Source organism: Bombus impatiens, unplaced genomic scaffold, assembly GCF_000188095.3.
Source record: "Bombus impatiens unplaced genomic scaffold, BIMP_2.2 scf_0418, whole genome shotgun sequence".
Classification (NCBI taxonomy): Eukaryota; Metazoa; Arthropoda; class Insecta; order Hymenoptera; family Apidae; genus Bombus; species Bombus impatiens.
In genome coordinates this window covers 2,794,369-2,813,192 of record NT_176837.1, presented here as the reverse complement: position 1 = coordinate 2,813,192, position 18,824 = coordinate 2,794,369, and the positions used below count along the sequence as shown (strand labels likewise).

Here is an 18,824-nt window from a genome sequence, read left to right as displayed (position 1 = left end):
GCGCGCACGCTCTCCCGCCGCGTATATGAGGTTATTTTTTCCCATCGAAACTCTATTTCTCTGCGTTGTTTTTTTTTATACCAATCACCCCCCTCCCCTTTTCTGTAAATACTCTGTTTTTTTTTCTCGTTTCCTTTGTTTTATTTTCGCTTGTTGTTTTTCGATGACGGTTCATAGGATTGCAGAGTCGAAGGGAGAGGAATGAATCGGATCAGCGAGTTCGTTATCGAGTATCACTTTTTATTTAATCGTCTCTCGTCACGATTCTGTTATTATTCTCTAAGCCAGACAATATTTACAAATTTTTTTTAGTTTCTCGTGTGTTCATGTTTCTCTGTGTGCGTGCGTGAGTGGGTGCGTGCGCGCGCGCGCTTGTGTATGTTCGTGTATGTGTATGTGGTTTCTCTTATTTTTCATTACTCACGTTCCGTCTCACTTTTAAGGGACGTAGAAAAATATCATGGTATACTTAAAGACTGAAGTATGTATATATAATATATATAATATATATACGTATATACAAAATGTACAAGGAGGAAAACGCGGTACGAATGCCAACGTTTGTTTTTAATTAATACGCGATCCCACCGCCCAAGTGGCGGCTGAACGCGCAACGAGCGGAACGAACTGTATGATTTTCGAGTCTGCCGTTTTCGAAACGTTCGTTTCTTTCACGAGACCTCATCTTCTCGTCGTAAGAAGGACAATTCGATCGAGGAACGAAACGACGTCTTCCATTTCCGCTTCGTCTGTTTCTCCGATGTCACGAACGTGTTTCAAAGTCTCTTACGAAATTACTCGAGCAATATAATTTAATCGCGTTTCGTTCATTTCCATCGAATTCTTTTATTCGTTTCACGCGTTTCTGCTTTCCGGTTCGTTCGGCTCGTTTTCATTCTTGCACGGACCCTCTCTTCACCAAGAGCAACAACAACAACAATAACAAGAACAACGGCAACAAACGTCTCTCGTAATATCGTATAAGAATTATGTACATCCACGCCAACGGGAGTCCTCCAAGTCGGATGAATACGTTCGGTTGTGGTGTTCGGTCGTTGCGGTTTCGTCGTTCAGTACATCACCTCGTAGACTGTAGCCTTTTTGTCACCTGAACCGGTAACGATGTACCTGTCGTCCGCTGATATATCGCAGCTGAGTACAGACGACGATTCCTTTGACTGAAAACATCATACAAGATACGTCCTTCGTGAGTTAACTGGTTGTTAAAGAATTGCGTAAAAATATACGATGCCAAGACTTATAGTCCAATTCATATACATTTCTTTCCGCGTTCTTTTTATATCGAAACAGCTTGGTCATCGAAGAAATCGTGCAAAATGTAAAGGACATTAACGATTTGCATTACGGATCTTATTTCCTTTTTGCGTTATTTTTTCTTTTTTTTTTATGGCGCCGTTAGAAGCGTCGCTCAATTAGAATTTGAAATCTGTTCCTTCGCGACACATTGTTTTTTACGTTTTGAATGATATACGATCTATGTGACAAGGGGTAACCATGACTCCGATTTAGACGAACAAATCAACTCGTGCATTGACAATTTCCGCATAAAATATCTTAATGCGTATTCCGGGAAGTCATGGAAACTGATTGAAAAGCCACTCAAAACACAGAAGATTTAAAAAAAAAAAGAAAGACAGCAGAACCTTGGCATATTATTATAGAAAATTATTCCAAACAGATGTAATTGAAATAAGCAAGATCGACTCTGCAATTAAAATACATTTTGTATCGTAAATAAGCAAGATTGATCGATCTCCTATAACTAAAGTACATTTTTTCTCGTAAACGATCAAGCGGTTGGCTACTTCTGCGCATTAGCCTAGGTACTCACGTTTGTCGAACATAACAGATCGTGCAAAAAGCGAAGATGTGGAAATTTAAAGAAACAAAACGATCAATGAAGAAACAAAAAGTCAAATGAAACTACACTATCTGTCGAATATTCTACTAAATCGCAAAAAGGCTTACCTGGAATATCGATGCTCCGTAAGGTGTGCGCCACGCGTTTAGCAGATTATCCTTGCCAGTGGAGACGAACCACTTGCCGCACGATGCGAATCTCAACGACAATACGCAAGACTCGTGCAGGTGCAGCTGATACTTGTCCGGATTGGAGGCGTGCAACACTTCGACGTTTGAATTCTCCATTCCAACGGCCAACCATTCTCCCGTGGGACAGTAGCCGAGAGAGAATATCTGCGAGGTGAAGTCGTGTTGCTTGAGTTGTCTGCCTTCTCGAAGATCCCACGAGCGAACCGTGTTGTCCAATCCACCGGTCCACAATTTCGAGCCATCGGCGGAGATGTCGATGCAGGACGCTCCATCCGTGTGACCTTGGAACTGTCTGACCAGAGTCTGATTCTGAAGATCCCAGACGGCGATGCTGCCGTCGCTGCAGCAGCTGAAGCAGACCTTCGAGTCCGGCGAGATCGCCAAAGCGTAACAGGCGGGGGCGGCAGAGATTAACTCGGCCTTGATCCTTGGTGTTGGACTCGCCAGATCCCAGATACTCAGCCGACTAGCTTCACCGCCAACTATCAGCGTTCTACCATCCGGTAGCAGTTTCACTGACCTGGATATAACATACGTACGTTTCGTTATATCGTAGGTTTGGTTCTAAGTTTTGGCAAGTTTGTTTCGCGCTTGTCTGCGCTTGTTTGGTTTAAGGAAGATATCGAGGAACGCGTTATCCGTTGATTTCTACAGGATTGTACCTTCTCTTATTTTTTTTTTTTTTTTTTTTTGATACAGGTATTTCGTTAAATTTAGGACGAAGTTTTCGTAGATTTCTATCTCTGCTGAGTCGCAATCTTTATATCTTCACCGACAACGCTGAAATTTTCTAATCTTTTTAATCCCTTTGTTCAAAACTAGTCTTTAAATACTGTGCGTAAGGCAACTTCGCCAAAATGTGGCAACCAGACTCACCGTTGCCAACAAGCCGAAAATCACTTTACAACGAGTTCATTCGCACAAGTGTGAAAATCCGCGCGATTCGATCGATCGACAAACCAAATCCAGTCGAATATTCCGTATAAATAAAACGTTGTGTGACTGCAATTCATTCTGGAGATGAGGCGACGCGTCGCGAATTCCGCTCGTTTCGCTCGGTTTGACAGGGTTTTAAAAGTGGTAATCATTTTTACGCGGTGGACCGTGTCGAAATCGGGCGGACTGCAGCGGCCGTGATTAGCAACTGTGACCGATGGATCATAAAGTACCTTTTAATGCAGAAGAGGAGCGACGAAGGGGGGAGGGTGAGGTAGAGCATGCATTACCGGACGAAATGTATTAAATTTGCCGGTGGCTCGGCCGTACGTTCAAAAAACGCGGCCGGGCTTCAATTACCGGCAGCGTATCGCGAACATTAACAGTCATATACGAGCGCGATATTATACATGCGGCCATATTCCAACGTTAAAACGTGCATCCAGCGCGAAATGTATCGTGAAAACGTCGCGCTGTCCCGTTTGTTCTATGCAAACCCGACACTTCGCCGCGATTTTTCGACGTTCCGTGCAACGAATACATCGAATCTCATTATGTCGATGTTTCGTTCGCTCCTGGCCATCTTTTCCCCTCGTTCCCCTCTTGTACGCCGTTCCGATTGATTCGTTTGATTCTGTGCTGATTGCCGGCCTGCTTTTACGAAATAAAACCGTGTGGCTTGCATAATTTCGTTCGTGTTATTGTAAGAGCGTTCGCCAGGTGTTTGATCAAATTAATTCGCATCGCTGCTAGAATCTCGCAATTGTTTTATTAAAAAGAAATTGCTTCATTACGTTTTATAGATGTTTATTGCGTTGTTTTGCGTGTGTGCTTCGCGTGATCTCTAAATCGATTCGAAGAAGATCTTCCGCGGTGCAATTGATAATATATAAATGATAGAATACGTAAAGAATAGAACGTCATAACCGAGTGTGATATTGAAAGTAATTAAATTGCAGGTAAAAATATGCAGAAAGACGTGTATGTAACTAAATTACTTGTCGTTAATTCATAATGTATGAAAACGAAGGGTATAATAGAATTTGATAATCAAGTAGTCACGTTAGGATATCCAATTCAATTAAGCAAGAATACCTACGATCGGTGGTGTTGAATTATTGACATTTCTACATTTACCTGACCAACGAAGTAGTAAGTACCGTTCTCTTCGTTACATAAAAGTTTTCATTTCAACTAACGCAACCTCATACTTTTCATAGTTCTAACGTTAGAATGTTACATACGCGGAAAACGTTTCTCCTTCTCTTAATATTAATCGTCACAAAATAATTGAAAAGAGTAGAAGAAATCTAAAAATTTCGCAGAACCACTCACCTGATATAGTTGTCAGGTTGTAGACAATCGAGCTGGGAGACCGACTTGGTGCTTCCTGTACCGCCCTGGCCAATGTCCCAGACCTTGACGCATCCCTTGCCGCCAGTATACACATATTTGGTCGGATTCGAGATCGTGACAGCACACACGACCTCCCCGTGGCTGAGGGTATTAATTTGCCGCGCATGACGTGGTATCCCTTGTCCGCTGAGCGCATCCGGTGGGAAGGGCACCGGCTGCATCTGGCCCTCGCTCGACACGTGGAAGCTGTACGCGCTGAAACATCCAGAAAAATGCGACTCGTGCGGTGAACACGCGTCTGTCAACCATCCATTCGCTGTTCCGCTCGCTGACACGTTCGACGCGACCCGCGTTCGGGCAACGATCGTTCAACGAAATTGGAGAAGTTAATCGAGAGACAGGATTTTGCCTGATTTTGGTCATCAGACTGACTTTCTTTTTTACTTCTTTTTTTCTTTTTTTTTTTTTTTTTTTTTTTTTTTTTTTTTAGTTCTGTCGCTCTCTGTCTTTGGGAAACTGGTAGATGGATTTAAACTACGAGCGCTAACACGAGCGGAACGATTGGGAAGGGATGACTCTTTTCGTAGGAATAATAGCGCGTAATATTTTGTAGAATTTAATGGAACGACTGAGGAATTTAGTTAACACTGCACGGGCAAACTGAGTGAAAGTGTAATTTGGATGTGACAAAGGGCGTGAAATTGAGGGAAAATGATTTTTTTTCTCCCTAGGAAGGTTTTATAGAATTTAATAGGTCGGTTGAGAAATTCGATTAATTAACATCGAATAGGCAAAGTGGTCTCTTTACGTGTAAACCTGGTTTTCTTATTTTTTCAGGCTTTCAACAAAATTTAGAAAAATTCTTCAACGCTGATCAACGTTTATATTTCGTTATACAATAGTTTGTTAAATCGAGTGTTTGAATTTTTTTCGATAGCGATAAAAATTCTTTTGTAAAAGAATTTCTGGTCTTAACTTTGCCTATGGAGGATTAACTAACGACTCGTTTAATAAAATTAGGATGTAGTTTTAGGATATTCTCGTGGATATTTTTAGACTACGAAAGAGGCTGATCCTTTCAGTATCTCTCATAATGAAACATTTCGAAAACAGAGAATTTATAGAAAGAAGAAAGGACACCGAAAATTATCTTATACGCCTAAAGTGCATTAATGCGTTCCATAAATAGGATGTGTACATACTAATTGCACAGAAATCTCGCATTTCATCAATCTTTATCTTGAGCATTAATCATACTGCACTGGCATTTGCATTTTAAAATAAAAATATCGATAACGCGTCGTATTTTAACCGTCCGTGGCTACAATAAACAATAGCATTGGTGAATCTTCGTAGCAAACAAAGCCGTAGATAACGAGCCCCGGGTGGCAAGCAGACCGAATATCAAACAACGTTAACAAAAACCGTATTATATGGATGTTCGATTTTTCATTAAAAAATATAAAGCGTATATTTTTATTGCTTACCAAGAATCGTTAGTATCGTTCCATATAATTTTTTTTTTTTTTTTTTTTACAAAAAGAGAAATGGGAAATCGTAAATGGAAAATTGTATATTGGAAAGTTCCACTTTCTACGTAGGTAATTTCGAATGGTTTATTGATTGAGAGATTATTATCGTCACGACGAGTAATTGTGTCAAATACATATTCCCCCTTAATAATCCTCGATTTAAGGCTTCAGAACATTTAATCCAATTATCTTATCGCGGAACGTTCTGTCGAATTTTTATAATCTGCTTCGGAAAGCAAACAGCTTCGTGTCGCTCAGCCTTCGCCTATTCCAGATTCGTTTTCGAAACTGCTTATATACCTTACATCATCGTGTATCGTTAAATTTACCACTATCTCGTGGTATTAGCTATAAGATAAACGCGACACATTGTTATTCGTTTCATACTTTTATCGGTTTAAATAATGAGATTTGACTTTAGGCAGTCTGGTCTAAATACGTTGTTGAAAATAATTAAAAGGATTTTTCTGTTATTTTGATCTTTCACTATCAATTGGATTGTACCAGTAAAATTAATCTTTATCACGGTATCGTATGTAATACGAATTAATCTACGAAGCCTAGAAGACTTCTTCGTACGATCCATGTAATATTATAGAATCTTTCGATAGAATCTTCCATAGCGTGAATAATGGTACGTGGATTAGGTTACGAGTATTTTTTTATTACAATTCAAATACGATTGAGTTGTAGTAGGAAAAAGAGGATATTGTATATATATATAAAATTTGAAGTTATTTGAAAAATATATCACGCATGATACGTTATAAAATATTTATGGAAACACTGGTTGACAAAACGCGCAGTTGGTATTGGGGAAAAAACATTAAATGGTCAGGTGCTCGGGTGTTAAGAACTGAATGCATTGTTGCAGGAAAATATTTTGAAAAGTATGAGCTACGTGTGGAATAAAAGAGAAACAATTTTCATGATTCATTTTTTATATTTCAAAAATATCATCTTTCGAAAACACCGACGAAATATTTCTAAGCGTGTAATTATTTACATTAATTAGTGCATATTACGTTCTATGTAAAAATTAATATTAAAGATCGGCGAGAATTTAATTGGTCGCAAATATTGGCATTGACAATTCCGACATTAGTTCTCAGCAGACATTAGTTCTACTAATTCTGAGAACTAACTTAAAGTAGAACTCCATTTATCCGAACTTGTTGAGAGATAAAAAACAGTTCATGTAAGTAGAGTTCGTACAATAAGAGTTTACCAATTCTTCTCGCTACTTACTATTTTTCATTTACATAATAGTAGTTCACGTTCAGATCGGTCATCATTCAATCGTCAGGAATTCAGATAATCCAGCGCTGACTAAAATTTCGTTTCAATAAATAGTATTCAGATCAATGGAATTCTACGGTACTAAGAAAAACTAACAACGTTCACCAACTTAACCCTTTCGCTGCTACTGTCTTTAATCAATTGCGAAAAATCTATCGTAAACATAACGTTACTCGTAACAAACACGCTTCTGACTTTGAAAGAAGAAATGCTCGATCAACGAGAAAATTAATAATCACAGATATAACAGTCATTCTAGCAGCGAGTGCGTTAAATTTACGAACTTCGCGATTAGACGGCGGATTTTTATCCGATATTCGTCCTTCATAGAAAATGAACACAATATGCAATACAATATGCAAAAGTATGCGAAACCTTGAAAATACGTTTTTCTTTTTCATATCTAACAGACAAGACCAATTTTCCTTCAACTTCAAATTTCTTTAATCGTATTCATGAAAATAGAAATTTGCATAAGAATCCGCAATCTGCTCGCGATAATAGGAATATAGAAACTGCATATGTCTACTTACGGTTTGCCTCCGGGTACTCCAACGGATCCCATGGGAGCTCTCATGGCAACATGGGGATCGTAGAGCTGTTGAAGCGAAGGTGGTGCTCTAGGCGCCACGTAGCCGTTATAACCACCCATCATGTCGACATGAGGATGCTGTCCAGCTGGTGCCAGATGGTGAGGCGGTGGGCCGGGAGCGTAGTGTGGCGGATACGCGCTTGGTACACCGGGAGGCGGTGGTCCCTGAAGTAGCTTCGCCGATCCCGATGGTTTCAAACTGCCACCGATCGCCGAGCCTGAGGTCGGTGTCAAAGGCTTGGAGATCGGTGTCGTTGGTTTCTCTCGTTCCTCCATTTTCTTGGCCGACGGTGTACTCGCGTTGCTGCTCGTTCCACTTCTTGGTGAATGTGGAGGTACATCTTTCTTTGTCTGAACTCCGGCACCTATCGGTGTTACTTTATCCAGACCGTTCTCTCGGGGTGACGTAGTACCGTTTACAACCGGACTCGTTGGTCCCTCGCTGGCATCGTCCACCACCAGGTCCTGATCGCTTTTCTCGCCGTCGCTCTGCAGATATACGATGGTCGATAGGTTATTTCGCCATTCGTTATGTTCTTACACGTGGCTAGGTATAGTTAAAAGTTACACAGGGTGTTCAAAAATATGTGTTGAAGACTTTAAGTGTGTTTATACTGTAGTACACGTGCTCAGCAACCGTTTGTTTATAATTCGTACGACACCCCCCCCCCAGGCCCCTCGTCCACGATACTACAATACTATAGCGCATTCTTTGCTCTTTTGGATCAAAAAAATCGACACTGGTCCTGCGATCGATTCTTTCCACGTAAAATCAATTTTTATCATTTACGAATGTTCCAGTTTCTTCGTTGAATGTAAACAAACGAATTGATTCAGGAATGCGTCGATTCAAGATTATCAACAGGAAATTGCTACCATTATCAACGAGCATTGTTTCATAGACGCGAAACGAAGTAAAAATGTTCCTTGTGCAGCAAATGTTCCATGTTTTCATCTCATTGCAATGAGATGCTCACATCTACTCGAGCACTAACGTACTTGATTACAATTTATTGGATGGTTCTATTGAGCTCAATCTCTGTGTTTACGTTCAACGAAGAAACTCACTCACAGTATCGTCGTTCATCGAATGTTCGTAAATAATAAAAATCGGTTTTGCGTCAAAAGGATCGATCGTAGGATTTATGTTGATTGATATAGAGTCTCGTACCTTTTTTTTTAACACCTTGTACGTATTATCGGCCAAGTTCTTAACTGTTCTAACGCTATTTTTTAAAGAAATCAATTCATATAAAAAATGCGGATTCCTGGTAATACGATGAAAATTCTACTTAGAGAGCGATAAATATTCGTTTCTTTCAAATCCTAACTACACACCGTAGTGTCAAACTTCATAAACTTTAAACTTAGTTTCCTCAGTTTACAAAAAGTAACGGAGATAGAACGGTTAAGAACTGAAACGATGATCGATTGCCCATGGAGTGTTGTAGAAACGAGATTAAAATTTAGTATAGCAAAGGGTGAAGTTTCTCGCTAGTTAAGTCAAAGGCAGTATTGATAGTTATTACGCATTTTCATTTTACATGTGTACACGTACATAGTTGTTTTTGCCGTAACACAGAGCTAAAATCGAGTCCAATTTAAACACGATATACGTATCATATCAATTGAAAAATATGGTCGATACAAAATTCGATATAACATCGAAAGGATAAACTTTCAAGGCCTGTACCTATCGATACGATATTTTATATTCCTCTTGTTGAATGCTATAAACTCGTAATATATTGAATTGTTTCTATAATACCTTACTGCATATAATGGTATTATATATAATTTACTCAAATTCAGAAGATCCTCAAAATATAATTTGCTGATTTTGTAAAATCGCTCGAACGTAATTTGTGACGTCTGAATGATTCGTGCTAGCCGGGGAATTTAAGATGACGCGGTTTTTCGTTTTATCGAAAGACTCGCTGAAAGTTTGTTGTTCACGCTGAAGTGTGTTTGAGCTTGCACGGTTTGTATCTAAGTTACATATTGGCGGAGTTAATCGGTGTTATCTTGTTTGAAGTTTCAATCACGGTTCAACGTTTCCTTCGTGCCCTATTAGCATTGGAATTATAACGGTACCTGATGCCAATTTCATCAATGTCGCTAATTAATTCGTAGCCTTATAATCGTTTGATAAATCAATCAATCAAAAGCAGATACTTGATCGATTATCGCGACAGATAAGGAAACTCGAACGTTTATCATCAATGTCTGCAATGAAAAGCATCGTATATATAAAGTCACAAGTTTTCATTCATACACAATCAACGTCGTGATACAACAACAGACATATTTTATCTTGAATAATATATTCGTCAGATAAATATAAATAATATATAGGAATCGTGATTCTGATTTTGTTCGTTTAATAGCATTTCATTTTTCTTGTTTATTTACATTTTCCTAGTTGAAAATTATATCGATCGTACGTATAACGTGATTTATGAAAATTTCGAGGAAAGATCTTAACAAAACGATTAATATTAACTGCTTTATTTGAACACGTAGAGGTAATCTACAGTTTCAACAAATCTTTATGATGTACGCTCTATCCTATGTATATCTTTCATTTCTCGACCCCATTTCTCACTCCGACTCCATTTCCCTGAGAATCACAATTTTCTAAAGAAACAGCAGCAAAACTGGGTCGAAAATGAAGCGAGAATGGTCGCGAGATTACGAAGACCAACAAGCTTAGCAAGAACAATAATACAGTGCAAACACTTACATGACCGATGTCCTTGTCCTGCTCCTTCTTCATCTTCTTGATGTGCATGGGATGGTCGTGGTGATTCTGAGAATGATGGGAATGATGCGTTTCCTGCGGTGTGCGTGGACGACTGTATTTATCACCGGGCGATATCGAGCTCCTCTGTAACGTGACGAAAATTACGGCTCTCGTGACGCGTACTCACTACTCACGCTCGTTTCAAATAACGCGCTATAAAATGACGCGAGAGATCGTCAGCGATAATCGCGTTTCGATCGTATCTCTTGAATTTGAGGAATGAAAGAAAAAAGAAGAAAAAAGAAAAGGAATACGTTTCCAAGTGACGTATCGATCGTAGACAATTTTTACACGTTATGTGTATCGTACAGATAAATTTTGATATCACATTATCACGTTTTAAATTTGACACGATTGCCATGATTGCGTCGAGAACATTTCAAACTAATTTGAAAATGTACGTAAAAGCTACAAGATATTCAGTGCAAATAGACATAATTCGAAGAGATTATAAAAGCGTTTAAACATATTGAATAACTTATTTCAAAAATTAGTGTAATCTATTATCTAGTTAATACTAGTTATCTTAGGTATATAAGTGTTAGTCCCGGAAGTTTTATAAGGAAATAATCTGTTCTAATAGAATAAAATGGATCATACATAATTCGATAAAATTCTATAAAACAAAGAATGTTTTGCATCTATTATTTCCTTATAAAACGAAGGAAGCTTTTGGGACAACCTAATATTAAAGATGTATGGTCCCACCGAATATATCGAGGCTCATGAACGCAACGCACATTTGTTTCTTTAAATACTTTTATCATCTCTGCGAGATATACAGGGTCCAACCGTATAACGTGTAAAAACAGACACGAAGTGATTCCATGTGGAGAAATAAGAAAAAGATGTAGAATCAAATTTGTGCACTCTCGGCTTAATCTTCCAGAGAATCAAGTTTGAAAATTTATCAAGTATAACTATATTCATATTATTCATATAGATACATATATCAAGTATCATCTATATTTGCACTAAATATTTTCCGACTTCCATGTACATTTTCAAGTACATTTGAAACTTTTATCGTTATAATAACGATAATCCTATCTCGTTACGGTGCCCATGAAACGTTAAAATTGTTCCATATAAAACACATAATATACTTATAGAATATTTATGTAACATAATATTGTATATTATTACATTACATAATGTTACATATTACATAACGTTCAAACACTTACAGCTACTATGTGTCAAGATTCGATACCTTGAGCAACTACATATTACGAGACCGATTTAATGCATAGGAATGATGTTGGAGATGACGACAATGAACGAAGAGATACGGTTTTCTATCCGAGCAGAAGTATACGTTTACAGAGCCGTTAATCTCTGGTTAAATAACAGACAACCGGCATAGACTGAAACAACGGATTACCCACGTGTTTCCTGCGGTTCGATCAACGTGACAAAACCGTAATTACCCGCGTCGACGGTTATTATCAATTGTCACGCGACCGTTCGCGATAATCGATTTCGACTTTCCACCCGTGACAGCCGAACGACGAGCTTCGATACGTAGATTTCGGGAGGGAGGAGGGCAGTTTACGTTACGGTGAATAAAATCTCTATATCCGCGAGACGGAATTGCGTTCGAGAGATTCTCGGTGATTTTGATATGCGCAATATAATTTAACGATATTTCAACGGGATGGTATAACGCGTTTTGCGTGTTTTTCTACCGTGCAAAATAGATCTGCCGATGCTTTTTACATACAAATTTGCGATACTTGTCCGCGAATTTGTAATTATACTCGATAACTTTGAAAGTCGTTGCAAATTTCGACAACGACATAAAAAATCTAAAGAAGCTGATGTTATGAAAATAAACCGTTATACGTTGAAGCGTAATTTAAAGTTAAAGAAGAAAGAGAAAAGAAGGAGAAAGGCACGTGTCTTCGCAAACGTTACAGGAGTTCTTAACTGTCCGTTAAAAACTCGTTTAATTATTCGCTTGCAAATGGAATGCTTTTTTACATTAACAATCGGTAACTAGAAGAATCGAGACTAATTCACTGGAACTTAAACAAGCAGATCCATGTATGTACTTAAACAAACTTCTGTCTGGCCCGGTTACCATTCGAAATTTCTACATCGGTCGAACGGACCGCGGTAACTGAAAACCAAGTGCAAACCGCCGAACCTTCGCCCCCAATTCCCGCTAACAATCACCGTTTCAACGTAACAAAACTTCGTCCTGTCTAATTCCCGTCGAGCCAATTTTCTCACACGTAACCTTCGAATTCATTCCCACAGAAATGCCGTTGGCGGCACGCGACGCGTCCACATTATATTCCGCATAGCCGTCCAGTTTGTAACGAAGCTTAATAGAATTCGAGGCTGGCCATGAACACGCTAAAATCCATGGAAAAGGGGAAAGCACGGTTGGGAGACGGGCCATGAATAGCACACGCGCGGCTCCAAACAGAATTAAAAGAAGCGCGATACCGCGATACAGGCAGAAGGAAGGCGGAGGTACAATAAAAAAAAAAACACACACACACACACAAAAAAGGGAAGATAAAGGGGGGGAAAAAGGGAACGAAGGGAAAAAAATGGAAGACGATGGTTTGGGAAGAGGTTGATAATGATTATAGAGTCGGCGCGATGGAAGAGAGAATAGGACGAGGAGACACACACGAGGGAGCGCGCAGCAAGGACGAAAGAACCAGAGAAAACTGCCCGAGGATGGGTCGAATAAGGAGAGAGGAAAATAGAATGGCGAGAGGCAGAATGAGAGGGCGTCGATGGGCGTTTCGCGGTCCCGCGATGATTACAGGCTCGGCAAACCTATAATACACGCTGCTATCTCCCCTTTCCCTCTCCTTCTTTATGGGTGCTCTGCTCTTTCCATTATTTTTCTTGTTTCTCTGTCTCTCTCCTTCCCTTGCTTCGTTCTTTTTCCTTTCTTCGACGCGTCCCTCTCTATTCATCTTGACTCCTTCTTCTTCTTCTTCTTCTTCTTCTTCTTCTTCTTCTTCTTCTTCTTCTTCTTCTTCTTCTTCTTCTTCTTCTTCTTCTTCTTCTTCTTCTTCTTCTTCTTCTTCTTCTTCTTCTTCTTCTTCTTCTTCTTCTTCTTCTTCTTCTTCTTCTTCTTCTTCTTCTTCTTCTTCTTCTTCTTCTTCTTCTTCTTCTTCTTCTTCTTCTTCTTCTTCTTCTTCTTCTTCTTCTTCTTCTTCTTCTTCTTCTTCTTCTTCTTCTTCTTCTTCTTCTTCTTCTTCTTCTTCTTCTTCTTCTTCTTCTTCTTCTTCTTCTTCTTCTTCTTCTTCTTCTTCTTCTTCTTCTTCTTCTTCTTCTTCTTCTTCTTCTTCTTCTTCTTCTTCTTCTTCTTCTTCTTCTTCTTCTTCTTCTTCTTCTTCTTCTTCTTCTTCTTCTTCTTCTTCTTCTTCTACTACCTCTGCACGTTCCATGGGGTCTGGTTCGGGACCATTCTCGCAAGAAGAAGGATCGTTACTTGCATTTTCTACGGGCGAACCGTGCCTCTTCCTTCCCTACGGCTACGACTTCGGAAAGAAAAGTTTCTGCACCGAAGAAGGAGAAAGAGAAAGAAAGATTGTGGGCCGACCCCCGGCACGCGGACTTTATTCCCTAAGCTCGATACAATCGAGAACTAGTATTCGTCTGTAATTACTTTTGTAACTTTAATGCTATTCCTTCTCGAGCGGTCGGGTATATCTTTCTCCTCTTGTTCCCGAGCGCGGATTCGTTCCATTTCTCGCTCGATTTACACCGACCGGTCCCTCTTTGTTTCGTGCCTTCGCAACGAATAGCCAGTTTCGTAAGACAAATATAAAAGCCTCTTCTGCTATTATATCCTGCATTTTGACTTTACGTTATCAGATTCTAACGTATCTAAATATTCCAAGTATGTAATAACAATGATTATAAATCGTTAAATAAAATTATAAATATGAAAGAGTATATATAAATATGTATAAGTATAAAAAGTAGGTTATAAAAATTGTAGACATAAAAGTATAAAGATAGATACATTACGATGAAGGTAATATAGATATGTGTACTCGGTGGGAGCCAACATTGATTTTACCGAATACGTCTAAGTATTATAATTTGAAAAAAGATGAAGGAACTGACAGGAGTTGGTTATCACTAATGCTAATAGACGAGTTACTTTTTTTTAGATCGCAATGGCTCTCAGAAAAGTGCGATTTCACTTGTGCAAATGCATGTTGAAAGTGTGTAGAGTACAACGTATTACAAGTAATGTACAGGTTCAAATGTATTTGAATACGCCTGTGCTGTTTGCTAATTTTATTCAGAAAATTGTTGTCTTACTTGAAAGAACATGGAAGAACATCAATGTCTTATTGCTACACTAAACTCCAAGTTCTCGCATCAAGTACTAAAGTGTTGGATGATATTTGCGTATGTAATTCGACACAGTTTCGCGTACGTAAGAGCGATACTTCTAGAACTCTGCGTGTTAAGGAAATATGTAGATAAACTTCAATTCTGTGATACAGTTTCCTTACTATTAGAGTATATTCCGTTCCCTACGGTTTTACGAAACAAGCTGTTTTTATTACAACTTGATTATTCAAAAAAGTGGAATAATTAGAAGGTCTGAGACCGAAAGCTCGAGGAAGTTCTTCGTCTAAAATCTTTCCATTTCACGATCGTTTGCGAATAACGTTTCTTGCGCCGTGTTCAATGACAAACAAGAAGAATAGGAAAGGAAACATCGCTCTAACTTTTTCCATTTCGAAATAAAACCCTCGATGTAAAACAGTTGTATGCTACAAAAATACATCGAAATTACCAACTCTGTTGCGAAACGTTTCAAAGCGTAGCGTAACCACCAACTAACCTACTAATATTCTTCTCTAACCATTTCCGTTCGGAAAGAATTTTTCTAAAAGTAAACACGATAGAACCGGAAAGCTCGGGAAGCTGAAAAATTTCCTTGGTCCGCGTTCGTTGAAACTGCAGTCCAACGAACCAAAATGCGGGAACGAGTGAAGTCGAAAGGCAAAGAGCACACGCTCTTTTCTTAGTAGCCGCGGTTAGGTATTTTTCATGCAGGCCTCTTTCACGTCCACCACTTTATACCACTCACGCGTTCGTCGAAAACATAATTGCGCGTACAGTGGGTGCTCGTAAGCGAAGTACGTCGAAGCACTCGTTGTACCCTTCACGCGCACGGAAAGTTACACGCGTGTAATGTAGCTGTAATACACGGCAGAAGGAGAGGGAATCGGAGAGAGAGAGAGAGAGAGAGAGAGATTGAGGAGGTCACGTTGCGAGTGCTCGTACGTCGAGTACGTTGTAGGTGCGTATACATGCCGCGTGTTCATGCTGCAACCCCGAGATTAGAAATATGTAGTTGTCTCGAGTGCATCATTTACGTCATCGAAGAAAATTCCGTAAAGTGGGACTCCGTTTATCTAGACTTTATTTATTGGGATGATGGTTTGCCTTTAACACTGTAGCAGATAACATTACTACGTACGGCTAATATTGTTCGAAGCTTCGGAGAAACGAAATGAAATTTTAGTTAACACATTGACTGCCACGCCGAAATCATGTTTCGCTCAGGACGCCACGGGAGTATTTTTATTATTTAAAGCATATAATGGCAAAATAATAATAAATTGATGATGGAAGACGACATTCTTCCCCGATGGACCGTTTATCTTATTGGTGCTCACGGATGACCACCGTGGCGCCTTGCTAACATGTTATAACAAGGCTTTGTTTATTTCAACAAACCATTCGCATTCGTTGTTTCGTCGTAAGCAAAACGTGCAGAATATATTGTCGAAACGTGTATAAGATATTAGTATTTGCTCATTCTATATATAATAGTAGGGTATGTGCACACTTGTAACTTCAATTACATGATTATAAAACAGCATTTACGATTATTTTCTAAGGTGTGTTTATAATAATATTTGTAGATGCAAGATTTGTTCATTTTTTTTTATCGATGTTCTAATAAAAATGTTTAATTGTTCAAAGGGGTACTTTTTATTTCAAAGTATCTTCTATTTATCGGTTATATTCAAAATGTCCTAATTGTCAATTTTCATACAATTTTTAAATTATAAGAAGTTCAAACGCTCCGGTCACAAATGACCAACGTGGTGTCACAGGAAAAACCGTGGCCGGTCATATATGACCAACGTGGTAGTCAAAGTGTTAATTGTACGATTAAATGGATTTTTGTCGATCGAATCTATTTATCTGAACGTGAACTGATATTATGTGGATAAAATAAAGTAGTCAGTGAGGAAAATTGGACAATTTTTATTGTATAAACTACTTGTCTTCCAACGAATCTAGATGTATCGATAAATTTCAAATATTTTAACGTGGCTTAATTAAATTAAAAAATGTCAGGGGCGATATTAAAAGTTGAGATATTATATTATATTAGTAACGGTATAAGAACAGTTGCAAAACATCATAAACGATATGTACAGGTTTCGTAGAAGCCAATAAACACCATTAGCGATGACTGAACTTCGTTCTTATTGTTTTGTATTATCTTTCTATATCAGATTTGATTCACCTCCTTGAGAGATACAATTGTCTACGAAAGATTAACTAAAATACGCTCCTTGAGATAAAATGCGTCAGAGAGGAACGATTGTTTCTTCAATAATATTAATAAACGTTCAAGAAGCCAAGAAGTAACGATCACTTACTAAATATCAAATTCTGTATTACGTCTTTATTTTTTCAAACATTGTTATACCTCTTTTCGTAGGAACCTTAGTTTATACTTTTACTTCGTAGAAATTTTAATTTTTCGTCTGCGATTGTATCGAAAAAGGACAAAAAGAAAAAAGAAAATAGACAGTTTTAAAGAAAAACTATACACATATACGAACCTGTTAGTACATAAAATCAAAAATATTTATTGTTACAGTGGACGAAACGTGATATTTTTAAACGTGACTTTAAATTATTGTTAAATGTTATTGTTAATTCCTATCCATCGAAAAAGTGACGTCGATTTATTACATATCACCGATGGAGAGACGAACTTCTTTCTACGCTGAATGCACGCACATCGCGCGTCATAAATTCAATAACAGAGACGCGGATGTTGAAGCAATTTTAATCGTTGAAAATACAGAGACGATTTTTGTCGTTCGTTCGATTCGTTTCAATTGGATTTATTTATCTACGTCATTAAATCCTTTGGAAATTTCAGACGGAAACAGCGGCGAGAACGGATAAGCGGTAAAAAATGCCCATCCGTTCGCATATTTATTTATTTATGCGATAGATCGTACGTAGAAGTTCGACGGATAATCCGATTGTTAACTCGACATTTCGATAAATGATTTGTCTGCGTTTCAGTGGAGAAATATTTACCGGAGCGAAAATATGGGTCCGTAAATCTCGGCGCATATTATTGTTTCATCCGCGATAAAACAGCGACGCTGACATAATTTCATTTGCGTAGTAAACCTTAATTACGACACATGAAAAATAAAGCGCGGCTCGTCCCTTTCTCCATCCCTTCCCCTCATTTACTTCTCTCTCTCTTTACATTTCTCACTTCCCAAACACACGCTCTCTGCATCTCTGACGCTCGAAAATTCTAACAAAAAGCGCCACGTCGCCGCCACTTCAACGTCCATTAATAATTTAATTCGAAACGGCGACGTTATCGTTGAGCGTGATTTCTGCGCCGGTACACGCGTCAACCGTCCCGTAAATTACTCGTTAAAAGCAACGAAAGAAAAACTAAATGCACTCCAACCGAATATAAAAGTACGCGAAACGAAAGAGCAAAATTTCATTAACGGCGAGTTTCTCGTACAAAAATTCTCCGATCACTCGAGAAATTCGTCTATATAACTCGTAAATAATCGTTCGCTCGCTCGAAAGGCAAAGAGAGAGATAAAGTAAAAAAAGTAGCGATAATGGCGAGTACAGAAGAAAGCGAGGGAAATATAGAAAAAAACAATAGAACAAAATATTTTCTACTCACGTGTCTTTCCTCGGTCGAGCTGAGACCTGTAACGAGACAAATGCAAACAATCGTCAGTCAAAAGCCGTGCGCTTTCAATGGGAAGAGGGGCGAGAAAAAAAAAATCATTTTCATGCATGGGGTGAAATGGGAGGACGATTTAGGGGTGGACGGGGGCAGGTGAAAAAAACTGTCGAAATCCCGGCCACCGCGCGTCGATAAAATGTTAATAACGTGCCCATAAAAAAGAGACAGCAGGGGTGTGAGCCGAAACAGGGGGGG

General features: G+C 38.8%; 1 protein-coding gene across 1 annotated transcript in view; it reads right to left on the bottom strand.

Annotated features, from left to right (window-relative positions):
- Nucleotides 1–219: 219 nt before the first annotated feature.
- The window catches only part of LOC100740780 (protein groucho-like), a 78,093-nt gene continuing 59,488 nt past the window's right edge, over nucleotides 220–18,824 (bottom strand). The window contains exons 7-12 of the mRNA XM_003490269.3: nucleotides 18,564–18,589; nucleotides 10,532–10,675; nucleotides 7,730–8,277; nucleotides 4,345–4,620; nucleotides 1,990–2,593; nucleotides 220–1,178 (exon numbers count right to left, since the gene is read on the bottom strand). Coding sequence (XP_003490317.1) covers nucleotides 1,071–1,178; nucleotides 1,990–2,593; nucleotides 4,345–4,620; nucleotides 7,730–8,277; nucleotides 10,532–10,675; nucleotides 18,564–18,589 — 1,706 coding nt within the window. The 3' untranslated portion in view covers nucleotides 220–1,070. The remainder of the gene's footprint in view (nucleotides 1,179–1,989; nucleotides 2,594–4,344; nucleotides 4,621–7,729; nucleotides 8,278–10,531; nucleotides 10,676–18,563; nucleotides 18,590–18,824) is intronic.